Consider the following 26,971-nt stretch of genomic DNA (forward strand, 5'->3'; position numbering starts at 1 on the left):
TTTACACAACTAATTACTCACCGTTAATTGTGGGATTTAGTGGGATACGTCCTTAACTTCCTAACATTTTACACTTCCTACAATTTTCATCCTTTCAAATTCCCATCTTCCCCAACAACTTCCGAGTAAGAGAGGAGAGGAATAAGAGGAAAAGGAAGATCTCTCTTCTTCTGATGCAGAAAAGAATTTTTTTCTCAACGCTATGTTTCTATCCAAGCAACCCAATAAGGAAATCACAAGACCTCTAACTTCTTTAACCGGTGTGGCCTACTTACTGACTCAATGAGGGTGCTCGATGAAATGCCTCAACCGATCATTGGAATACAATGATCAGTTTTTACCCAGAAAAAATCTCATTCTCAAGGCTATCCAAGTACAACCCAACACGAAAATCTCCATCGACACGACACAAAGCGGGTGTTTGATGAAATACCTTGGCAGATCGGCAGTGGTTACCGGGTACACTTGGGTCTAGTCTGAATAATGAATGCATCATATTATTTTGCTTGCCATGAGAATTAATCTAACCCATCTGATTACCAGATTTGAGCAGAAAAGTCGATCGAGGCTAGGTAAATTAATCCTCATCAAATATCTTCCTAATAGCGCATTAAATATTCTTATTATTTTTCTAGGGATTTGCTATGGTCTTTTGCATAAAGCCATTTAAGTTCTCTTCTTCAGTATATTCTTTTCTTATTAATTTAGTCCATTTGAGGTAGCTCTTTGCACAGGGGTTTCTTACTAGTAATCTATATGTGCATAGCCTATCCTACGATGCTACTTCAAGAAGCACATCTATGACGTTAATGTGTATTGACTTCTGATTTCTTGTATCTATTCTGATATCTGATATTTGGTTAGAAGCACATCTATGACCTTAATGTGTATTGACTTCTGATTTCTTGTATCTATTCTGATATCTGATATTTGGTTATGTTCTAATTCGCTATGCTTCAGTACTGTCTCGATTTGTTACTGCTTTCGCTCAGTTCTGGACTCTGTTACTTTATGAAGCTTGTGAAAGAATTTTGATTGCGTATACCCCGGTTTACTGATCCTTCGTGGATTCCCTGTTTATAATCCTTTGAAACTATTTTTTCTGCATGCTTAAACGCTGCTATAGTAGAATCTTATCATCTCATTGGGCGTCAGCTCACCCGTGCTTTACATGTACAGATCCGGAGGCTTGATTCCTGCGTGGATTTGAGAAAAGCAAGAGCGTAGATTTTCCATCCAAGCTGCTTTAGTATCTTCTGATTTTTGTTTGGGTGAGATGCTGACTCTTACTCTTGCTTTTGTGGTAATTGAACCTCGGCTTTTATGGTAATTGAACCTTGGGTGAGATTTTCCATCGAAGGTAACTAGTACTTGGCCCAACAAACAACATGTACACATGGTCCACTATACATGAGAGAGAGAGAGAGAGAGAGAGAGAGAGAGATGCTTAAAAACCAAGCCCCAGCCAAGGACACCCCATTGACCCCATTGTATCCATGTTACCCAACCACATTTATCATTCCTTTACTGGAATTTGCTAGCGACCATCAAATTTCACGAATGGTCTGTTGCCTCATGAATGCAGACAAAATCTGCTTAAAAGTGAGCCTGTGTGGCTGCTCTCACATGCGACAGATCATCCGTGAAATGCCTTATGCGATGGATGCTAGCAAATCCCTCCTTTAATTTTTGTATTTTCAGTGCCGTTATAAATGTGGTTGGGTGATATGGATCCAATAAGTAGCCCATGCAGCGAGGTTCCCCATTACTCAGCCAAGACTTATTGATTTTGCAACCTTGCATAGATGGGCCATGCTGTTAACAGTTCCAAACATGTATTTGGCGCCACATATATTCCCAGCATTGAGAACAACATTCTTCATAGATCCTTGGCCTAACAAAATTTTCAGGATTTTCTACATCCCAGTTAGATTCTGATCTAAAAACCAAAATGAATTTACCAAGTTGGAAAGAGTTTGAGAAAGGTATGCCTTGTCATTGAACATAAAAGCAGCTCACATGGCTTTGTTTATCTAGACTATTAACAACATGGAATTATAAGTAAATGAACATTGAATAAACAAATTTTACTTTGCTCTAATATTTTCTCACAACAGTAAGGACATTGAATATTTTCTCACAACATGGAATTACAAGTAAATGAACATTGAATAAACAAATTTTACTTTGCTCTAATATTTTCTCACAACAGTAAGGACTCCATCTATCCATAGATGAATCCATTTCACCTGTGGTCACAATTCTACAAAATTTCCACTTGCTATTCTCAAGAACCAACGCATTTCGCCCACCCGAAGAAGCGCCCAACTTTCTTCGGCAAGGAATAATGTGAGAGAGAAGATGGGTCATCTTCTAAATTATCGGCGGCCGACCATATATACACTCCACGTTCCTGCTTGCTACCAGGGACCGTGTTGTCCAATATAAATGCCACAAGGAGCGCCACAACCATGTTCAGTGACAAAAGAGCATTTATTGCATAATCGAGCTAGCCAAAAAAAAGGAATCAAATAAGTATTTCTAGAAAAAAAAAAAAAGACAATAAAATCAATTCCCAATCATCATAACTATTAGGTAAATGAAGCTCAACTTAACCCTGTAAGTATTTTAAATATTTCTACATACATTGACTTTTTTTAACACAGCATTCTTTACATATTATAGATTGAGATATTGTTTTAATTTATCAGTCTCGCCTCACTGTACTCCCCATGTTCTTATTTTCCTGTGCATATTTTAAATATTTTACATATCTAGATATATTTTCCTACATCATCATCTATGCAGATTACATATCATAGTAGATTTCTAAATATTTTATTATATTTAAGTTGATGTGTCAATTTGTTCAGGGATGCAACTTGGGTCGGGTTGAGCTTTTGTTAAAAAATGAATTTGAATCAATCCAATCCCGACCCGATTTTATGGTAAAAGCTCAACCTGATTTCCCAAAAAATTGACCTGAGTTGCACCACTAAAGACGTTGGGTTTTTACGGTGGCTGAATCTACCAACTATCTGTTAAATTGGAACACTGCTCAAGTATATACGAGTGTCACTCTTTGTATGTGTTCATGGTTTTAAATTTCTACCGAAACTGACATGAAAGACCAAAATATTTCTATTTTTAACGCTACCGAAACTGAAGCATATACCGAAACCAAAACCGTAAGCATTTTTTTTTTGAATGGTAAAACCGTAAGTGTATTAGTGCTATATTATATCAATATGTATTACATAATTATATTTAAATGAATTACATGTGAAATATAGTTGTCTAGTATGTATCAATATTTATATGAATTGCATGTAAAATGTAGTATGTACAGAACTATCAAATAAGCGAACCAGCGTATGTCCAGGTGTGTGACATTAAACCATTACAGATTCTAAGTGTGTATTTGTACTTATTCTAGCATTTCTTGAAGTTTCATTTTAAAATCCTATCATTCGCATATGTTTCTATATGTTCCCGTGATTTAACCATGGTTTTAAATTTCGACCGAATTTCGGATTTCGGTGGAGACCGACACCGAAACCACCAAACCTGAAACGGTCATTTATTTCGGCCGAAATTTCGGAATTTCGGTCGAAATTTCAGTTTTTCTGAAATTTGACCCAAAAAATCTGTTTTTTTTTTTAATTAATTTAATATTTCACCGAAATTACCTAAATTTCGGTAATTTTGGTTGAAATTTAATATTGAATAAAATATTAGTTTCCATTTTTGTACCAGATTTCGACCAAAATTTCGAAATTTCAAGATCCGAAACCGGTACTGAAACCGAAATTTTAAACCTTGGACAGAATTTCCACCAAAATTTTCAACTGAAACTTAAAACCTTGTGTTTATGCCTGAACTTATGCTTATTTATGATTAATCTATAGGTGGATATGTTGTGCTTACTGCTTGGCTGCCGCTGTGAACTGGCCCGCTTGATGCCGCTGCATACGGAACAAAATAACTTGGCAGTACCAATATCGTATTGGGTTGATACTGTTGAAAATATGCAGGGATAGATAATGAGATGAATAATGAAAACCCAACAATAATTACGTTTCTGGAACTTGCAGTTTGGCCATACTGCAAAGTGGATAGTCCAAGTGCCACAATCAGACCCCACACAAAGCACAGAACAGAAGCAGCCAAAGCCTGTGGGATCGAAGCAAGAAGGGCTCCGACTTTTCCTGCCAAAGAAAATTGCAAGAAATCAGATCAATGCAAGACATCAGACGTATATGACATGAGATGAGTGAATTTGTCGTGGATGCGTAGAAATATAGAGACATCCCATTTTAAACCAAAAGAAAAGAAAGTGAGCAAAGGGAGAAGAGGAACAAATTGGTATGGCATATTAATTTTTTTCTTGGATGAAGTATGGTGGGACATTAATATTAACTATTTCTGGTAATATTAATGGACACAAATAAACTTTGTTGCATGGATTCGGATTCGCATGTCGGATGGATTCCAGATGCCAGATTTGGCAAACCCCAAAAAGTATGATTCATGGATTCGGTGATTTTTATTAAATAAAATAAAATAAATTAAAAATTTACCATAACAATTATATATATATATATATATATATATATATATATATAGAGAGAGAGAGAGAGAGAGAGAGAGAGAGAGAGAGAGAGAGAGAGAGAGAAAACGGTTCCTACACATGTGTAGATAAGTTATCTACACACTAGCTTAAAATACAGTGGGGGCCACATTATTTGGGTGATCCAAACCATTCATTTTTAAGGCCCTCACATAGATAGGGTGTCCACAAAAAATCAGATCCATAGGATCATCCTAACCATTCGAACTGTGGAGGCAAAAAATGGACTAATCTGTGAAGGTTTAAAGACATCCATTTTACCTCCACAAATCGTAGGGTTGGGATGATCCTATGGATCTGATTTTTTGTAGACACCCTATCTATGTGAGGGCCTTTAAAATGGATGGCTTGGATCACCCAAACAATGTGGGCCCCCACTGTATTTTAAGCTAGTGTGTAGAGAACTCTCTACACATATGTGTAGGAACCGTTTTCTTATATATATATATATATATATATATATATATACAGAGGAAAATGATTGTGAGCTTGAAGCTCATATAGCTTATATGAGCTTGAGGGCCCAAACACATGTGGGCCCACACTGTTAGGATGATCCAAAGCATTCATTTGAAAGGCTCTTACATAGATAGGATGTGTACAAAAAATCAGCTTCATAGGATTATCCTAACCCATCCAAATGTGGAGGGCAAAATGGACAGACACCGTTTGCCACAAATCTGCCCATTTTTTCCCTCCGCTTTTGGAAGGGTTAGGATTATCCAATGAATCTGATTTTTGGCACACACCCTATCTATGACGGGGCCTTGCAAATGAATGGTTTGGATCATCACAAAAAATGTGGGACCCATGTGTTTGGGGCCTCAAGCTCATATAAGCTATATGAGCTTCAAGCTCACAATCATTTTCCTCATATATATATATATATATTCATGAAAATTTTGAGGGTAGAGAGTCGAGACGTTAGGGTTTTCCTACCCATAAAAAAAATGTTAGGTTTTTTTATATTTTGTATGAAGGCCGCGATTGAACCTCCGACCTTTATGTTGAAGAAAACAGCCTTGACCAATGAGCTAGAGGCTCAATCCCGACATTAGAATTTTTATTAAGAGAGTCGAAGAAAGGGGGGAGGGGGGCAAAATTTTAGGGTGGAGGGCGAGGTACTAAGGCTTTTATTTAGAGTGAACGGGTTGTACTTTTATAAAAAAAAGTTAAGAAGAAAACCTATTCCAAGGAAATAATAAATAGGATTCGCATTTTAAAAGAGACAACAACGTGTCGGCTTCGCCTAAAAAAATAGGCCCACGGCTACGACAAGAACCCAGGTGTACCCCACTTGAATCCATTTCTGATTTGTGTTTTGAAACTTGTCGTCATGGATTCGGCACAGGGGGCAAAGAATCCATGCAATACAGCACATAAATAGTGAGACATAGAGACATGTAGAAACAGATGGGAAAACACAAGCATACAAACATGGTGCATAGATGCATACATACATGCAAATCCTTACCGAAAAATGAGAAGAAGATCAGAAAGACTGCTCCAATTTCCACGGCCCTTCGGCTTGCCATCTTTGTCATATCAATCGTGTGCACACTTTCAATCAAAGTTGTTGAACCAGTGCCTGTGCCCCAAAGTCCAGCTAGTACACTGGAAAATCCTTCTAAGCCTATTCCTCTGCTAACAACTCCAGGTGTTGGAGGCCTTAAATTAACTAGTACAGATGCAGTGTGATATGACCCAACCTGGATGAGTGACATCAAGTACATTGGGATTAGACTTGACTTGATTTTGATCCATATGCATATGTTTATTTCAAGAGAAATGGCTACTTGAACTCATTATAAAATGCAAAGATGTATTTTACATGTCTTAAACCTGCCACACATAATGTTAACACTAAGTATTAGATATTGAATTTCACCATGCGTCCCCACTTACAGAAAAGTCAATTTCTGTCTGGATACAAAACAGAAATATTAAGCAACTTAGCAGTATTTCTTCACCATCTAAAGACTTCCTACTTAAAGTTCAAATCAGAAATTTGTATAAAACAAGAATAAAGAAAAAACAATCCAAGTCAGTGGTAGTGTTATTTCAAATACCGTTGATTGTAGGAGATCATTAATATTGAGTTTTCAAAACAAAGCCTAGTGTCAGCTTGCTTACAATATGGAATAGACTGTTCTACTCCTCAGTTAAGATACGGTTTTAATTGGTTACTAAGCACCACAAACTGTGTGCACCTACAGATGAATAAGCTTCTGTGTAACCACAATGCATGTAAGGATGCACGACACATTTCAAATGCGTGGGGCCCATCTCACACATGCAAGCTGGATCTTTCGATGCATGTGGCTCACATCTATGTATATACTTTGGATGTATAAGACTCACCTCCATGTTTTAGTATTACTCTACTGTTGTTGGAGTTGGTTTTAGTGGTAAAGAATAGAAATTGTTTTATTGCTCAAATTTCTAGTTTTGACTTTTGAGTTCTATGTGATTTCTAATGCTCTATTGTAGGCACACATTAGGTACTTGAGTGTTCAGGGGTGTCATCAGGATTGAAAATTGCATGCCAAGAGTTTTTCCATATCTTGGAGACAAGTGCCGGGATCCGATCACAACTTTTTCCATTTGAGCGATAAATTAAATTTGAATCAGGTCTCCAGTTTGGGAAAACCTTAGTGGGAGGCATTTCTTCAGTCACATATCCATTGTCATAAAGCTTGTCTCTGTTGTCCCTCTTATCTTAAATTCCTAATCATTTTTGTTTTTCAAAATGGTAGAAATCAGTCTTAAGAACAAACATAAAAGGACAAGGAATTACAAAGGAGGCTGACATTGCCCCACATACAAAACAGGTCAGGAAACTTCATACCTAGCCATTCTTGAGTGCAAGATATTACATTAGAGAATTTTTTTTATATATATTCTTGTTCTAAAGAATATTGCTAAAAAATTTTAAAGTGAATTAATCAAAAATAAAAGAGTGTCAGTGTAGATGTGACACTGACACTCTAGGTATAGTGCAAATCTCCAATAATAATATTCAAAAGTTATGATAAAAATTGGAAAGACTGACGCAGATTGTTTACACTATATTAAGTTAGAATGTTTCCTTTTTCAGATACTTGGGTTAGATGGATCCTTATTGGATTTATTAGCAGATAGATTTTTGCAAAGTAAAGATAGTGATGCTAAATGAATTTCATCTATAATCCCATTTTCTCCCTCTATTGCTATTACAAGAACATCTAATAGTGAAGTTCATGTCATTTCAATGAATCATAGTTAAGGTTTCACAGAATAGAAGTCTGTTCATTGGGTTGGCCTAATAAGAAACTCTTTCTGGAGACCTTAAGCATTTCTATCCTTTTAAATTGTTCTATTAACTGCTTCTATGTTAACAAAGGAACAGTTAGGTAGCACATGTAATTTATTTTCAAGACACAGACTTGATGAGAAAAAAGAAAAACTCAGCAGAAAGCAACATAAGTTCATTTACATTTGTCATTGAATAGTAGGGAGAAATTTCATTGATGAAAATGAAAAAAAATCACAAAAGAGGTGACAGTATGGACTACCAGGCATCTAAGAACCCTCCAACAACATAGACTATCCGCAATCCCACTAGCTTCCCTTTGATCAACAGAAAAGTATATCCAGCCATCTAGATGTTTATCGATTCTTTGTATCCAGTTCTGGTATGAGTGAGATTCTTTGTATCCAATTCTGGTATGAGTGAGATGCTTGGTATGACAGCTCAAAGGTTCCCACCCTTTTCCGTGGAGATTTTCACCATTCTTTGATGAAATTCAAGATCATGTTGGTGACACCAATATCTCCTATCATCATGTTAGGCGATTAGCCAGGGAGGGCATTGAGAGGGGGGGAGTGGAATATTTAATTTCCTTCCTCCTAACTTTGTCCTGGGGGCTCTACATTGTACTCCTTATTTTAGTTCTTTCTGTCCTGTTTGGACCGTCTTGGTCCTTGCTTTTTTCTAAATAAATTTTTACCATTAAAAAAAAATTCCAAAAAAAAGTGCCATAATTAAAAAAAAAAATCTCAAAATAGGTGGCGGACATAATTTCAAGTGCAGATTCCTTTCTTTTATATGTAAGCCCGTTTGCAAAAGTAAGCGTATAGTCATTTGTATCAACTCAAATAGATACATGATATTATTTCCCTAATAATAATAGATAACTCATTCAGTAAGCAAAAAATACAACAGTTGAAAGTCCTGAATTTACTTACCGATTCCACCGATGCAACAATTGATACAATGATCATAATGAAAGATGTCCGGAGATGGAACGTGGGGATGCCCCACATCAAAGGGTAAGGAATTCTAACCCAAGCAGCAGTCCTCCATGCACTGGACGCATCAGTTCGACAATGTTTCATCGTAAATGCATGTCTTCTGCATGCATCTATTAAGATGTTTGAGCTAGGTATGTCTGAGCTGCAGCCTTTATAGTTGTAAGCCCCACCTTTTGTCAAAAAGAAAGCGTATGCCCATATGATTGCAACACTAAGAGGAACCTGAGAGAGAAAGGGGGCAATTTTTCAAATGTGTGTTAAATGGGAGTGATCATAAATTTTAAATGGCGATGAGAAAAATACTATGTATCCAAACATGGAATCTGTGTGTCAAATGAATGTGGACACCATCAAATTATCCAGCTATCTAACAAAAGGAAGAAAGTGTGAAAATTACCGCATAAACTTGGAATATGTGGTGCCCATTTATGGAAATTCCTCGTAAGTACTGCAATCAGGGTAGAATGCCATGAAAAGTGGTTTCATAATCCAGTTAATTTAAAATTATTCAAATGCATTGGGAAGCAAAACAACAGATACATATCAGAAAAGGCGGGCATTAAAACATCAAATAATAACAGTTTCCTTAGGAGGACAAAAAAGTTAGAAGTACTAAATATAAAGTTTGATTCAGTTAGTGAGCTTTGAGTGGGAAGTTGTTTACCAGAGCGAAAAGAAGCACCAACAAAATCTGGGGAATGCTGATTTCTACACAACTACCAGCTTGAGGAAAGCCATAGCTGAAAAAAGCCAAACTCACTGCAGCAACAGTTGGTGCAACTACCACAGGGTTTATCAACCTGGAAGTGGAACACAGTTCAGAAATACGAAATGAAACTCATGGTAATCCTCTGAAAGTAAAAGATGAATAATAAAATGCACTCAAACACCACTGACACGTCAATGAAAAGGGGAAAGAAGAGTTAAGCTTTCATTGTCTCATTTTGTTTGTAATCACAGTCAACTTGAAGACTGTCGTGTCTTTTTTCTTTCTTCCTTTTTCATATAGAATGTAACATCTTCCAAAGATGTAGACCTTGTAAGACCTAGTTCCAATAAACCCGAAGCTTAATTAATTTCTTTTGGTTCCTAACAAATTTACATAATTTTGTCAAGTTCAGAACCTTAATCAAGAAACTTGGCAGAGTAGAAATAAGGTTTATGCTTTTCAAACAATGACCTCTCTTAATCAAATTGTGTATTAACATCCAAGATCATTACGTTTCATCTTATTATGATATGTGAGTCTCCTATATCATGTCACTAGGCATGGACACTTCTTTATCCGGTTGATGGCTACATAATCAGCATAGATATGGAGGAAATTCATAACAAATATAGAGATGATAATATATTGTTTGCATGGTGATTTATCTGCGTTCTCTCCAATCACTTGCACTTCTTACCGCGTTGGAGACAACCCCGCCGAGGACTTCACATCCATTCGGTCAACCTCCATAAGGAAGTCAGCAGCCCAAAGTCATCTTGCCTCCCATGAACCACTTACAAGGGTGGATGATGCAAAAAATCGATGAACCTGGCTAAACTTCTTGAAATTGGTATTGCCTCAGACCACCATCCACGTGCTTTGACACCATTGTGGTATTTAAAATTTTTAATGTTTATGCCTTGCATGTGTCCTATGTCTTGATTAAAAGAGTCTTTGAGTCCACTAAGGTGTCGAAGTTATTGAGGATCCTTGAAGGTGTTTTCCTGTCAATGAGTGAAGAGCATAGTAGAGTTTGGTCAGTGGAGGCTAGGGATGCAACTTGCATTCGATCAATATATCCCAGCCATAAATAGCAACACCGAAGTTTCCTTAATTGTAGCCTATCCAAAGAGCCCATCTTACCCTTAAAGCCGTCCTTAGCTTAGGTAACAGTAACATCCCAAAACAGTCCATTATTCCCAAAACTAGTTAAACCCAATTGAGTAGCTTCACAACCCACGCAATCTAAAGCTTCCGCCCATACATAAAATTGTTTCCAAGATTCCGCTATCCTCCCCTCCCTTCAATACCCCCATTTGGATCTATTAAAAATAGTTTCAAGACCAAAATCTAAAAGGATAAAAAGTCAACTTTCCAGTTCTAGTACAAATTTCCAAAAAAATGGGTCAAGTCAAAATCTTAACTTCCAAACGATGGGGTATTTTTCCAATTTTAAAAATTCATAAATCCTACCATGTCCAAACATTACTAAATCCCTAAAGAATCCTAAAATGCACTATAAAACATTACCGAACTGTTTTAAGAATGTATCAGTGGTGCATGAAACCATTCTAAACTTAGCTCATCATTTCCAGTTACAGTCGCTATCCACTTTACCACATAACACTCGGTGGAAACTATGATTTGAAAATGACCCTACATAAGTACTAATTGCTTCAGAATTCAGTAAGCTCTGTTGTAGTTTCCATCAGCCTTGTCATCACAATAGCACCTCCTTTTTTATTTTTAAAAACATCAAAATACCACTTCAATCAGAAAATGATGCACAAGATAATGGCTTGCTAGTCATCATATTATGGTTATTACCTCCATGTATATTATGTTGTTCATCATTTTCTGATTGAAGTGGATGCATAAAATATTATACAAGATAGTAATAAGTGAAATGTAATGGCTACTGAGACATAAAAGAAAAGGTCCAAGACAATAGATATTTGAGAAAACTGTGACGGAAACTATATCACTGCTACAATATCGACAGAACTGTACAATCAGTAGAATTACAAGCATACTTATCATTTAAGATTAAAAGTTAAAATATCAACCAACGGAACTAAAACAGTAAAGTGGAATTATAAAAGTGAAATTACGAGGTAGTCTAGTAATACCGTAGAAGAAGTGACATAAGACCACTGTACCCCAAGATGCTCTGAAAAACTGAACCAACAATAATAGCCCCTTGCAATTCCTTCATTATGTGCTTAAATTTCTGCAGTAAAAGCAAGCACTGACTTTATAAGGGATGGAAAAAATGGACGGTATCATAATCCATTAAAACTAAGAACATGCATTCTCTTGACTAGAATCTGGAGAAACAAGATGGAGGGAATTATGAAGACAACATTACTTTGAATTGGGAAAGTCTTCGCACATTTTGTTTTAATAATGGATATAAAGTGCTAAGGAATTCATTCATTGAATGAGTAAACGATTTAATTGAGTCTGGTTGGATAGTACCAAAAGAATTCACTCATTGGCATCTTAAAATATATCTAATATCTCGGTCAGGACAGAAGACTAAGATCTTAAGAATTATAATTATACACACACACAAGCATTCCCTTTTTTATTCATCTCATTGTTCCCTGATACATAATGCATGGGTTATGCCTCTCTCCAATTTGGAAGTACCACTTTGGAGTGATTTAATTTCCACATATATGGCCACATTGGATATTGTGTTTAGACATCACTTGAAGTTCTCTTTCAATGTTTCTTGAAGTTCTCTTTCAATGTTTCTGACATAATTACCGATTTCATTTCGTTTGGGCGTTCGTTTCGTTTTGTTTAGTGGGGTAGAAAGGTTTGGTGTTTCGTCCGTTTCGGCATATTGTTTTGGAAAAAATGCTATGACTGGAGATTTTTTTTAAATAGTAAATATTTTAAAAATAAAAAAAATAAGAATTTGTTAGAAAAATATAAGAAACCATTACATCAACTAAATTCAGCAGGACACATTTTACTACTTAAAACACCTATCTAATACAATTCACTACTTAAAACACCTATCTTAGGCCTAATCCTATTTCCTTCCACTCTCAAGTTCTAACACCTTCCATAAATTTATGTGTTTGCCTCATAATACACCTCCACAATGTTAAACCTGTGTCACTGTACCTATCATCGTCCATCCAATTGACGCAGCCTTGCTCCATGCTTACGAAAACCATTTTTGCGCAGAGGTGTTGCCTTTCCTCTCCAAATTTTCACAACAATTTTCCAAGCAAGGCATTAGTTTTTAGTCGTATATTTCTTATGTCCAAATCTCCCTCTATGATTGGCCTCCACACCTCTTCCCAGTTAATATGATGATACTTTCTCTTCTCCTCAGAGTTTCTCCTAAGAAATTTCTTTTCCCTTACTCAATACGCTTTATCACTAGAATTGGACATCTAAATAAGGAAGAATGGTAAACTGGGATGTTGTCTAGTACTGCCTTAATTAGAGTAATTATGCACCCTAGGGAAATTAGATTCTGCTTCTAGGCTGATAATCTTTTTTCCATCCTCTCTGTGACAGGGTCCCAGACTTTCTATTTTGGTCTATCTTCACATAGAGGAGGCCCAAATAGATGGATAGAAATTGCTCAATCAAGCATCCAAGAAGGTTTGCCAGTCTGTCTTTCTCGCCGGCTTCCATATGAATACCCATTAGTATAGATTTTCAAAATTTTGATATTTGCCATACCACCACGTCATTGCATCGAAATATAGCTTTCAGTTTGAGCACCTTATTCTCTCAGGCCTCGTTGAAAATCGGTGTAATCGACGAACAATAGGTGAGAAAATTCCACCCTGGAGTTCTCAATGGGAAAACATTGAATCAAGAGACATCTCCTAGAAGAATATATGGTGTCAACTTGTGCTCCTAATGGAATCCTTAACTGACCTATTTAGGATGCTTAATAATAAGGATGTACTGATCCAGGACAGCGTGGAGTGGGTAGAGGGCCAGATCTCGTGGAAGGTGGAATTTAGGCACCAGTTCTTCAACAGATAGTTGAACCAAGTTGCTTTATTTTGGATCCTTGGAGTTGACCTATATCGAAAAGATAAGCAAAAACGAGAGGGTCTAGATATGGGACTCATATGGGGATTTTAGTGATAAATCATTCTATTGTCATATTGCACCGATGTCATCCTCTCCGCACTTGCATAGAGCAAGAAGCATTCCAGCACCGCCTAGGGTCTCTGCGTTCGGATGGGCAACGTTCCAGGACAAGATCCTAACGATTGATCAACTTGAAACTGTAAGGTTCTAATTGTGGATGATTTCCCTCTGTGTGGAGGCAGGGGAGACAGTGGACCGTTTCTTTATTCATTGCAGGACTGCTAGAATAATTTGAAGTCATATCCTTAAGAGATTCGGCATTGTTTGGGTATTTCTGCTCCAATTATCTGATTTAGCTGATGGCTGGGAGTTCGTGCCATGGCCATTAAGAGGGAGGGAGGTCTGGAGATTGACCTTGCTAGCCACGCTGTGAGTCCTATGAAAGGAGAGAAATTTTTGCATTTTTAAAAGTAAGGTTAAAGGTCCTCAATTCTTGTTCATGAAGATCCTATCTCTCATCATCTATTGGGCAAGTGATTTGCCGAATTTCAGGGTTATGGCATAATTGGATGGCATGATTGGAGTCATGGCATAATTGAATGGAGATTTGTGTTAGCAAGGAACAGAGGGACAGACCCTCTCCTAGCGGAGCAAGGCAAGGTGAAATTTAACTTCGATGGCTCGAGTACCGGTAACCTTGGCCCGACCGGCATTGGCGTGCTTCTCAAGACGAGACAGGCCTTATTGTGTGGCCTTTCTCGGGACCTATTGGGTTTAAGGATTCAAATGAGGTGGAAGTTAGCACAGTCTTTCAAGATATTAAGCATATAGCCAGAGGCAATTTGGGTCACCTAATTGTGGAAGATGACTCTCTTAACATGATAAGATACCTGGATAGGAAAAGTTACCCCTGGAGATGTGCAGACTTTTTTGAGGAGCTCCAAGATCAGACTAAAGGCTTCTTCTAGTTCTTTTTTCGCGACATTAGGATGTCGACTAATGGAGAGACATATGCTTTTCTTTTGTATTCATGTATTGACAATCTCAACCTCTCTTTTGATTTAATAAAATCTCCATCATTCAAAAAAACATCTTTGGCATTATATTGGCACTTGATGGACTTAATTAATATCATATTTAGTGCAAAACATCAATGAAATTAACCATTTACATACCAAATTCTAACCATAAATATTATATATAAAAATAAAAATACAACGAAAATATGGTACCTGTTTCAAATAGGTATTTTGACATAGGCCAAGACTCCTTACTTTAGTGTAGAACGCTTTTGAAGCAAAAGAAGTACGGAAAAATTAAGAAAAATACTATGCAGATGTCTTGCTTCCTTAGGGGTAATTTTGGAAATTCTTGATGTCATGAGAATTTAATGTAGTCTTTACTCTTTCATATGCTTGAAGGGCTAAAAAACATAAAATGTCCTTAGAACAACTATAAAATATGCCAAAAACAAGGTTAAAATAGGAAAAAAACTGAAATAACCTTAATTTCAGAAAAATACAATTTTGGATGAAACAGACGAAATGGAATGAAATAGACCAGTGTCGAACAAATTTCTGACCGGTACATTTCATTCATGCTTTATGTACCAGTTTTACTATTGTCACGAAACGTTTCGTTCACTCCGGATGAAACGAAACAAAATTCACAACTAGGGTTTCGAATAAAAAAAATTCAATCTTATGAGATACAAGAAGTTCATCTTTCTTCAGTGTGGTCCCGGTTTGAGTAATGAATACTTTTCTAATCTGACCTAAGCAACCATCCTTCGTAAGATAGAGACCTGAAATACCATTATTTAGTTAAAAGTAAAGACTTACATTTTCATTAAGATTTCGTAACTCTTTGGAATTTATGATGACTAAAGCAGGAGCTAGATATACGAATGAGCTTCCTTGAACTAATGGAAGCCGAGTGCCAAAGTAGGAGTGAAGAATTGTTGTAATGCCAGACACAAATAGCATAGTAGAAATGACAGTGGCAGTCTCCTCCTGTCATCATTATTCACAAATAAAGGATAAATATTCATATTTTTTGCAATTTTCTTAACTTAAATGAAACCATAGAATGAGATACTTACATCTGTTCCACCCATAGCAGGTACTATAATTAAAGGGATGAAAATAAGCGAACCAGCCAGGGATAAATAGTGTTGTATGCCGTAAAAAATAAGGGGAACTGCAGTTAGAAACACCCACAAGAACAGTCAGGAACACATATCCGACAAATAAATCAGGAACACTGAGTTATGTAATATTATGCAAATCAGTTTTTTTTTTTTTTGAATAGCAAAATTCTGCAAATCAGTTCCTTTTTTTTTCTTGTTCACACAGAAGCGGAAAATTCTCTTTCCTTATTCAAACATATGTTATCAAAACTTTGCACTACTTTTTCAAAATATATGTTCTATTTCCATTTTTTCAGAAACATATTATTGATATTTTTCAATAAAAAAATATTGACATTTTTTTTCAATAAACTTTACAAGACATCAAAAGTATGAAAAAGTTTTAAGAACTTAGTATTATTCAATTTTTCAAAAAAAAAATGGAAAAAACTTCAAGGTGGCCTGGTGTATATTTTCCCAGAATTTGTTTTCTTCTCTTTTTTCCTTTTTCCTTTATGTTTCACATTTTCCTTTGAATTAGGCTTTTCTCGCTGAGGAAATTCATGACGCTGAGACAAATAAAGGTCTTTTTATATTCATCCTAAGGTCTTGGGTGAAATATAAGATGTGTTGAATTGAGATCTAGTGTTGGATGTAGAAAACAAACATTTTTACACTGTCCAAATTAGAGGTTTCTTCTAAATAATCTAATTCGATTTTTTTAAATGGTTAAATAATCTAATTCTATACATGATAATAAGCTCCAAGTGCTTTGTTGGCACTAAAAAATGAGTTTTTTTCTTCATTTTAGGAGGTACAAAACCGATGTTGAGACCATTTAGTTCATGTGACCACTCCATACTTCCATAGTACTTTTGTAACTCTCAAAATGTCCTAATTTTTTTTATATTATTTATGCATAATTTAGTTGGTAAAATATGACGAGGAATGATCATGAGTTAGTATTTTATATTTTCAAATTTGATGACATGTATCGACAAGTATTTAAGAATTTTCGATGCATATAAACAAGTTTTTGTATCACATTCTATTAAAATGAAGCTGCCATTATAATCCAATTTTTTTCCATCCACCAATTTTTTGCAGTAATCGTTCTTTTAGGACTTTGTTTTATTCTATCAAAAGATGTTTTTTACCTGTCATTATGGCTTGTCCTTTTTTTGCCATCATATGTTTTTTTCTAACTATGACTCAAACGACATAAAAGTTCCATCTTTTGGATATAAACCACCAAAACCCAAAAAAAAGACAAAGACGCATACCTAGAAACAAGCACAATTTTTATTTTTTATTTTATTTTTATTTTTTTGAAATGGTAAAAAGTATCATTAATAAAGGAAAGGACCGAGATGGACCAACTGAATTACAATATAGAGTAAAAGATAAAAACCATATAGAGATAAATCAAGGAGATAAGTAATCAAACCACTTGACACCTAAAAACCATATAGAGATAAATCAAGGAGGTAAGTAATCAAACCACTTGACACCTGCCCGATAAACCCCGGACCTGGCTAAGGAGTCTGCATCACTATTAAGAGATCTCCTCACATGATTGAATACAATGGAAGACCCCAAAGTCAAATCTGAAATTTCATCAAAGAGAGAGGAAAATCTCCAAGGAGGAACAGCTAAACCACATTTTGAGAATATCCTTCCACAATAATACTATCAAGAATATCTCTATTGAGGCATCTAATACCCTGTGATATGCCGCTCTAACTCTCCGCCTCAATAGCATCACACACTCCAATAGGACCCAAATAGGCCCATAACACGGCACCATCCGAATCACGACATAGACCTATGCCCGCCGGCCCTGGGTTCCCCAAGCTCAATGTATCAAAGTTAAGCTTGAGTAAACCCGAAGGTGGGATCCTCCCACTTTTGCAGAAATCACAGCTTAATCTCCATGCTAGCACACACCACATGCCCATCCTTCCCACAAATTATAAGCCAAGGTAAATCGGAATGCCGGTAAACTCTTCGCCCATGAAATAGCTAAAGAAATGACTTTAATATAAAGCCAATAAGGTGATTTAGTCTCCCCATTAAACACCCTAGAGTTTCTCTCCTTCCATATAACTCACCATGTGGCCAGAAGACAAATTCTCTTTTCCATGGCACCAACTCCCAGCTAAATATCAACCCGGGAATAGTAAACGGGAAAACCCAAGAAATGCCAAACCTCATCAATATGTAACCCCAAATCTCTCTAGCTACTTTGCAATGTATGAATAAGTGTTCTACAGATTCACCGTCTTCCAGCCACGTGTCCAAATCTCTCTAGCACAATTTTTTTTTGTTTGTTTGTTTTGTACGATGGGAAGCTTAGTTATCAATTTTGTTTTGTTTCGTCTGGAATTCTGGAACTGGCCACCCCCCCACCCCCACGCCCACGCCCCAGTTTCGGTATGTTTCAACCGAAACAGGGTTTTCGTTCCAGGTCAGCTAAAACACTTTTTTACTTTGGGGGGCACAATTTCGTTTCACCCCAAGTGTTTCGGTTTGTTTCAAAAGAAACAGGGTGTTTCGTTCCAGGTCAGCTAAAACAGTTTTTACTTCTTTTTTTCTCTTCTCTTCTTCTTGCCTCTTCTTGACATGCAAAGTCATTTAAGTAAATGTTCATTTACCCTTTTTCAGTCATTTCGGACTGGTTCAGAATCTTAAGTTCAAAATGATGGGATATTTTTCTAATTTTAAAAATTCTTAAATTCTATAATGCCCAAACCTTTTTAAATCCCAAAAGTCTGGTAAGAAAATCACATAATGTAATCTCTAAAAAGGGATTTGCTAGCATCCATCGCAGAAGGCATTTTGCGGATGGTCTGTGCATCCGACAACAGCCATGGAGGCTCACTTTTCAGCAGAAAAGTCTTCATTCACGAGGTGGCTGCTCGTCAGATGCAACAGCCCATCTGCGAAATACCTTATGCGATGGACGCTAGCAAATCCCCTCTAAATTTTTTTCATCTAATCAGGCACTAGTCAACACAGGCATTTCAACTGACATTGATTCTATTCCAGTGACAGTAAATAGGGGGTAAAACATTCATTTACCCCTTGTACAAAACTTAAGGGTGTTCCAATAATCAAAATATAAGCAACCTTCCTCGTAAGTTGTTTTCGTGTTGCCATCCATTTACCCTTAAAGAGGAGAAATGCACACACCCTCGAGGTAGTAATTAGAAACTACGTAATTCGGAGTAGCGTTGAGTGGAAGTCGCAGAAGTTGTGCGAAATCTCGACCCAAACAAATCTTCTCTCATATCGAGTAAAATGACTATAATACTTCTGCGTCATGGAAAATGATTGAAAGACCCCGATATCATGTGAAAATGACCAAAATACCCTTGGATCCAGGAAAATGACTAAAATACCCTTATGACAAAAATGATCAAAATACCCTATATAAGATAAAGATGAATATAATACCACCGAGACATGGAAAATGACTAAAATACTCACATGAAAAAAATGATCAAAATACACTATATCCAGAATACCCTACATCATGGAAAATGAACGAAATATCCTTATATTGGGTGAAAATGACCAAAATACCCCTGAGTCATGGAAATGACAAATACCCTTGTGACATAAAAATGATCAAAATACCCCCATAGAAGGTCAGTCTAGTTATTTTGGTCATTTTCACCCAATATAAGGATTTTTGTCATAAGGATATTTTAGTCATTTTGGATATTTTGGTCATTTTCACCCAACAAGCAATGGAAAATAACCAAGTCATCCCTTTATAAGGTAAAAATGACCAGAATACTCCTAACTCCTAAGTCATAAAAATGACTAAAATACCCCCCATGACATAAAAAATGATCAAAATGTCGTATCTGGTAAAAATGACCAGAATACCCTACCATTCAAACAAATGACCAGAATAACCCTGCATCATGGACTAAAATACCCCTATATCAAGTGAAAATGACCAAAATACCCCTTAGTCATGGAAATGAGTAAAATACCCTTGTGACATAAATGATCAAAATACCCCCATATAGGGTAAAAACTAGAAAACCCCCGAGTCATGAAAAATGACTAAAATAACCTTGTGACAAAAAATTATCAAAATACGTCGTATCGGGTATTTTTACCCGAATATTTTTTTATCTCACCGATTACCGAAATGCCTTTCTGGATATTCCTCAATGTCCCGGCATATTTGTGTTTTACTTCCCATAACTCTTCCTCAGCCGCGCTCTGGTGGGATCCTCACGAACAGAAAAAGATTGCAGCAGAGTGCTTTTGCCGTTGGTGTTCTTTCCGATCTCTATTTGTACAAATAAGAATCCCCTTCCTTGCTTATGGTGGATACCTAGGCACCAAGAGACGAGGAAGGGCGTTTGGAACTCTGAACAGACTGCCGGTGAGAAGCTCGAAAGGTTATGAATCGATTGACAAGTCCAACCCCAATATCAGCATCTAGGGTTCCTCGAACAATACTCTCGCATCATGAAAAATGATAGAAATACCCCTATAAAAAGGGAGGCCTAGTGCACGAGGCTCCCGCCATTGTGGGGTCTAGGGAGGGCTAGATGTACGTGTTAAAGTATATGCCCTGAAAAGCCAGTAGAATGATGTTTATTAATTAATAAAGGTTTATTTCATGACATGAATGGGTATATTAATGAATGTGTGTGATGTGCTTGTTTATTGACATATGTTTGTCCTTAGGTAGCATTGTAGAATTGCTATGCTCAAAGGATTCATAGATCCAAGGGAGCAAGGAGATATGGCATCTCAGTTCTATGCAAGCTTTAATAGTTCCTAGTTGGGAAAGGAGACTGGACATCTCTTTCTGTATACAACTAGCACCAGTTTTGCCTACATGCACGTGTCGTGGGGTGACTTATCTCTGTCATCTGGGTAGTGGAGCCTAAGCAAGAAGAGTGGGTGCGACTATTGGATCGCGCATCCGAACCGGATCAAATAAAGAACAACTTGTGGACAAGAAAGTATAAAGTTGTTCTTCCGGACAGGACCCTTCACATGTCTTTATACCTGAGGGATCTTATTGGTCTGTTGGCTCGTTCTAAGGTCTTAGGGTGAAGAATCCCTTGTTGAGTATCACTATTGGTCTCGAGGGTTTCCTCTTGGATATAGCTCTAGCATTTAGGGATTGACATCTACAATTTTGTTAGAGAGGTAAGCCTATTAAATAACCTGGCCAGACGGATTTGATAAAATGTTTATCGGAAAGTTTTATGAAACATTGAATTGTTCTCAAAGGATTTTACAAATGCATTTGGAGGTCGAACACCGCTTGACCAAAATGGTATACCAAGAGTGGGCCAAGGGGGTAAATGGTGTCCACCTCCCGTATGACTCAACTCAGTAGATGTAGTTTGAAGAAAGGACTTGCACATGCATGATGTGATTAGGGGTAAGATGATCTGACGGTCATCTTTAGGGTTACGTCTCGATGGAGGCCAGTGACCTAATGCGAATGTGGTTTAACTACAGAGCGAGATCGCAGTGGGGCCCACCATAGGGTACTGCAGGATCGACCATCGGATACCTGCAACGATCCCACTCATAACTCGAATGACCCTGTAACATCCAAACAGATTAGGGTTCCGCATTTTATGTAATTGCACGGATGGATATGATCCATTAGATTAATGTGGATATTAAGTATATATATATATATATGTTGATATATGTATATATACATGTCTTTGTTAAGTAAGTAACAAGAGACAGTAAGAGAATTTTTCGAAGACAAATTGGAGCCGAAATAACTCCCATTGGATGTGAGTTATTAATTAATTAAATTTATTAATTAATTATTATACATTATGATGTATTATTAATTTGATTAATAATAAGCATAATAATGTGTAATCCGAATGAGGATAGTTATTCTGAAACCGGTTTTGCAAAAGTTGCAGAATTAGAACGAAATTGGGAATTGGGATAGGACACACATTTGGATAAGGTTTGTGGGGCCCACAACACTCCTAAATCAGTTGGAGAGCTGGGGGAAAAGAGTCCCAATTGCTCAAAGACTTTGAGTTGCATTCAAACTCCTTGTTGGATAAGAATTGCTAAATTGTAGGATCTACAAAGCAAGCAATTTGTTTCCAGCCAATGTTATCAAAATCGTACGAATTACGATTAAAATTGTACGATTTGAATCGAATCGTACAGGTAACGATTCAAATCGTTGCACTGAATCGGTTTTGGAGTGAATGTCAATCGTACGATTCATTTTACCTTTGGTTTTTGTTATTTTTGTTTTTTGTTTTTTGTTATAATATCAATTTAGGGTTTGCTTCTTCTCTCTCCTCTCCTCTCCTGTACTATTTTATTGTCCATTTACTTAAGATTTCCTTAAGATTTACATATAAGTAATGGGATAACCCCCATTTGGATTTATTAAAAATAGTTTCAAGACCCAAATCTAAAAGGAAAAAAGGTCAACTCTCCTGTTCTAGTACAAAATTCGAAGACAAAGGGTCGGGTCAAAATTTAAACTTTCATAACTTCCAAACGGTGGGGTATTTTTCAAATTTTAAAAATTCATAAAATCTATCATGTCCAAACATTATTAAATCCCAAAAGTCCGGTATAAAAAATCTCATAATTTGGTCTCTAAAACTTATTCATCTTGTCAGGCACTGGTCAACACACTAGTCAACACACTGGCGCAAACTTTTTTCTAATCTCCTCTTGCGAGTTAGGTTTTTTTTAACTCCAAACAATTCTTAAAATCCAAAGCAAACACTGACTTAGGTGTATGTCATGTTTGCTTTAGATTTTGAGAATAATTTTTTTTTTAAAGTAAAAAGACCCTTTAAGGCTCTGTTCCTTTTGGATTTGGACAACCAATTTTTTAGTCTAAAACTGATTATTGGACGGCCCAAATTAATCAGTTCTGGACTCCAAATCGGTTCTGAAATTCCTAAGGCCTTGTTTGTTTTGGATTCTGAGAATTAATTGTGAGTCCAAAGCTGATTCTTGGATTCTTAAATTTAGGGAAAACAATCAGTTTTGGACTCAAAATTGGTTCTCAAATTCCTAAGGCCCTGTTTGTTTTGGATTCTGAGAATTGATTTGAGTTCTTAAAATCCAAAACGAGTCTGAAACTGATTATTGGACCCAATTTTACACTCCCAATCAGTTCTGAAAATCCAAAACAAACATGTTACTGTTAATTTATTGATTGGGCCCAAAATAAATACCCTTTAGGCCCTGTTTTTCCTTGCTTCTTGTTTATGTTACGGTTAGTTTATTATTTTTAGTATTACTCTTTGTTAGTGTTAGTTCAAACTTCAAAGCATGTCCAAAAATATTTCTATTATTGTTAGTGTTAGTTCAAAGCATGGTTTTAAATTTCGGATTTCGGTGGAGACCGAAACCGAAATTTGCCTAAATTTTGAATTTCGGCCTTTACCAAATTTCGGTAATTTCGGTCTGAAATTTTGAGAAAATGTATTTTAAAAAAAAAAGGTTACAAAATTTCGGCCGAAATTTTAGAATTTCTTGAATATTCATTTTTCATTTATTTTCGATTGAAATTTCGAAAAATCAAGGGTCCGAAACCGAAACTTTAAAAGATGGTTCAAAGCATGTTCAAAGTTTATTAATTTTACTATTACTTATTGCCAAGGTTTAAAATTTCGGTTTCGGTACAGGTTTCAGATCCTGAAATTTCAAAATTTCGGTTGAAATCTGGTACAAAAATGGAAACTAATATTTTATTCAATATTATTGAATTAATTTAAAAAAAAAACAGATTTTTTGGGTCAAATTTCAGAAAAACCGAAATTTCGAATTTCGGCTGAAATAAATGAGTGTTTCGGGTTTTGGTGGTTTCGGTCTCGGTCTCCACCGAAACCATGCTTATTGCTAGTGTTAGTCTGGAGAATGAATGGATTTTGCCATTTTGGTAATGAATGGTTAATTAATTTTAATTATGACAATCGATTAAGTTGTTATCAAGCATTTCATATTATTTATTTTAATAGTTTTGAATGGAAAATTGATAATTACTATTTTTATTCTTATTTATAATTTTTCCTAGTTTTTATTATTTTTTTTTAGATTTTTATATATAAATAATATCTTACGATTTACGATTTATGATTTATGATTTAAAATTGAAAAAATCTTACGATTTACAATTCGACCCTTCTTACGATTTACGATACGATTCTGATTTTCAGAACATTGTTTCCAACACCAACTCTTACGAGATAAGGCCACAAAGGCTGGAGAGAGGCATCCATACCCATTCTCCCATGTATCTTGAGTGTCCCCATATAGCCTTAGAGGTTTGGGAGAGTCTTATTCACTCGAAGAGTTTCAATTCAAGTTGGTTTCTCAATTGGATAGGAATTGGGAGAGAGAAACAAGGATTTATCAAACCAAAACTATATTTTCTATATATGAGAGAGGGTTGAACGAAATTTGAAGTTAGGAATACTCCAAAATTCGTTCCCCTTGCTTCTCCCTTTGCAAAAATTGTTTTCCATCTCTCTCTCTTTATCTCTCTTCCAATTGAAATAGTGTCAAAGAGAAAGGCTTCCAATCAATTTCTCTGTTCTCTACACCCAAAGGTATTGATTAGATCAGATCAGACCTTAAAGAGGTGAATAAGATTTATTCACATCCCCAATAGTCCGAGCAAAGAAAAAGAATCCATCGGTTCAACTTGCGGGGTTCGCGACGTTCAGAACGATCGCAACTGTTCGAGGAGTAGATCAAGCAGCGTGGTTGTTTGATTTCTTCTTCAAAGAGGTATTTCTTTATGTTTGATTAATATAATTAACTAATTTAGACTCTAGGATCTTGGGCGATTGCAAGATCAAAAAGAAAATTTTAAAGTTCTATGCGTTTTTTATTCTGCTGCGCATAGCGATCTTGCCGGAAGAGGATAATCTTCCTTCAGTACGCAACCTTACCCATGCTTTCCAAGGAGGCTGTTTCCGTGACTCGAACCCGTGACGACCAGGTCTGTGCCAACTCGTGACCATCATGAAAAATGATAGAAATACCTCTATATCAAGTGAAAATGACCAAAATACCCTTAGGTCATGGAATATGATTAAAATACTCTTATGACATTTACCCTTTACAATATGTGGTCTTGGGACAATAGAAATAAAATACTCTCCTTATTTACTTTGTACAATGGAACGACGAAAATTAAATCAGAAGTAAACCAATACATGGTAAGTAGATTACACCGAAATGGTTTACCCTGAAATAGATTCCCCCTCGTATTTACCCTCATTGGAAAAGAATCTTAAGAAATTTGGATCTCTATAACCTTTATGTTTGATGGATTGGATTGCATAGGATGACCTGGTTGTTCCAATTTTTACCAATTTTTTATTTTTTTAGATTTTTTAAAAAAAATTAACTATTCAAAAATATTTCTCCGGTCATAGCGTCTTTTCCGAGAACGAAACGCTGAAACATTCCATTCCACTGACCAAAACGAAACAACGAATGAAATGGAATCGATAACTAAGATGGGGAGGTTTTGATTCTAGCAAGCACATACCACTCGTTTTTCATAAGTTAGCATAAAACGTTCAATTAGAACAACAAAAATAAGAAAGCAGACTATTGGTCTACTTGAGGTTACGAAAAAACTGTTCACAGCAGAAAATAAAAGATAAGAGGAGCTTAATACTCGAGACTCTTGCTTTCCAGCTCCAATTCTTGTAACATCACACCTCAAAATTGGTTAAACAAGGTAACCAGTTACCAAACAAATAACTATTCTTAATGAAACAACCATAAACCTATATAACTATCTTAAACATAATAGGCATCGGACACACTAAACCAAAAGAATAACGATATGAAAAGGGTTTAATGCACTAACCGAAACCCGGATTTTCTGTCAACCCACACTTCATTCCTAATGGTCTCTGCAATGCCGGAATCTCAACCTCCTGAGACTCCGAAAACGCTTCAATTCCAACTCCTGTTTCAGCCTTGCCAGAGTCCTTATTTGGATTAGCCGGCGAAACTCCCTTCCCATTCCCATTCAATCCAACATTCTGAGTATCCAAAAGAGGCTCCACCCCAATCCTCCTATTATCATCCTTAAACCCCAAAGCAGGCTCAATCCCAACTCTTTTTGCCTCCTTTTCAACTCCCCTCTGCCCCTCAACTGAACCCAAAACAGCATCACTTTCAGTTCTCCGATCCCCATTCCCCGAACCACGAACACGCTCAATTTCAATTCCGCTCTTCCCACGCCTAACCTTCCCACCCAAAACTGGATCAATCTCGATTTTAGGCGAAGACCCACCTGGCCGATTAAGACCCTCATCCAAATCAAACTCATCAGTACCATTTTTCTCAATTGGGTCTCTCTCTCCGATGCTACTAACCGTTTCTCCAGACAAATTAGGATTGAAACCAGTCCTCTTAGCCCAAGATTTCAAAAATCTAGGGTTGTGGTCAGTGTTTGGGACGAAAGGTTCGATCTTATCCGACCAGGGATCAGGTTTTTGCCTACCCTTTTGGGTGTCTAATTTTTCTGGAGCTTTTGAGCTCGACCCAGATTCCATTGAAGCTTTTTGTGAATTTGGTCTTTCAGAATACAAAGTAAAAAACTGTACAAGCTGAAGAATGTTTCAAGTTTTACCTTAAGATGGATAAGAAGGAGACAATTCCTCTGCCAGACATTGAAATCATGTTGAGGAAGCGAAGAGTAGAAGCAAAGTAATCAGAAGATTGAGAATTTTGACTTACAAAGATTTTGATGGAGATTGAGAAATAGAGAGCATCATCTGTTACACTTTATTTTTTTTACTTTGTGCATAGTGACTAGTGAGTGAGGCATCTTTTTCAGGTCTGGTAAGGTCCAGTTGTTGTCCGTTGCAGTTTGGATGGTATGAAATTACATAAATGCCCCTGTGTGGCCGAAAGTATTGAATTCTGAAAATGGCGTTTCAACTACTCTCCTTCCCTCTTTTTGGAAAACAGTGAAGAAGAGGAGTAGGCAGAAAGTCACTTTCACCATCAACGGTAAAATAGTTTTTGGTAGGTTAAATCTAGACCGTTGATCTTGCAGTATATTATGAAGTGAACCACGTGATCTTGGTCTCATCCCCAATTTAGATCGCATGTGTAAGAT

The 26,971-nt window shown here is 36.5% G+C and overlaps 1 protein-coding gene and 1 long non-coding RNA gene across 4 annotated transcripts; one reads left to right on the forward strand and one right to left on the reverse strand.

Annotated features, from left to right (window-relative positions):
* Positions 1–4,452, forward strand: LOC143849661 (uncharacterized). Its single transcript, XR_013235756.1, has 3 exons — positions 1–572; positions 1,180–1,271; positions 3,909–4,452. It is a non-coding gene; the product is annotated as an uncharacterized LOC143849661 (long non-coding RNA).
* LOC143849660 (Xanthine/uracil permease family protein) lies at positions 2,073–26,671 on the reverse strand. Of its 3 annotated transcripts, none has more exons than XM_077358772.1 (10): positions 25,709–26,671; positions 15,805–15,902; positions 15,545–15,715; positions 11,792–11,862; positions 9,588–9,723; positions 9,321–9,371; positions 8,858–9,145; positions 6,105–6,339; positions 3,928–4,208; positions 2,073–2,509 (listed from the first exon to the last, which is right to left on the reverse strand). In XM_077358772.1, the coding sequence occupies exons 1-10, from the start codon at positions 26,400–26,402 to the stop codon at positions 2,288–2,290; spliced, it is 2,247 nt and encodes a 748-aa protein (XP_077214887.1). In that variant the 5' UTR covers positions 26,403–26,671; the 3' UTR covers positions 2,073–2,287. The 3 variants fall into 3 exon arrangements, with proteins under 3 accessions (XP_077214887.1, XP_077214888.1, XP_077214886.1); XM_077358773.1 differs by having other exon boundaries at positions 8,957–9,145; positions 11,762–11,862; XM_077358771.1 differs by having other exon boundaries at positions 11,762–11,862; positions 25,709–26,670.
* Positions 26,672–26,971: the final 300 nt, after the last annotated feature.

This window comes from Tasmannia lanceolata, unplaced genomic scaffold, assembly GCF_043159265.1.
Source record: "Tasmannia lanceolata isolate RefF3 unplaced genomic scaffold, GAP_Taslan_0.1 ptg000018l, whole genome shotgun sequence".
NCBI lineage: Eukaryota > Viridiplantae > Streptophyta > Magnoliopsida > Canellales > Winteraceae > Tasmannia > Tasmannia lanceolata.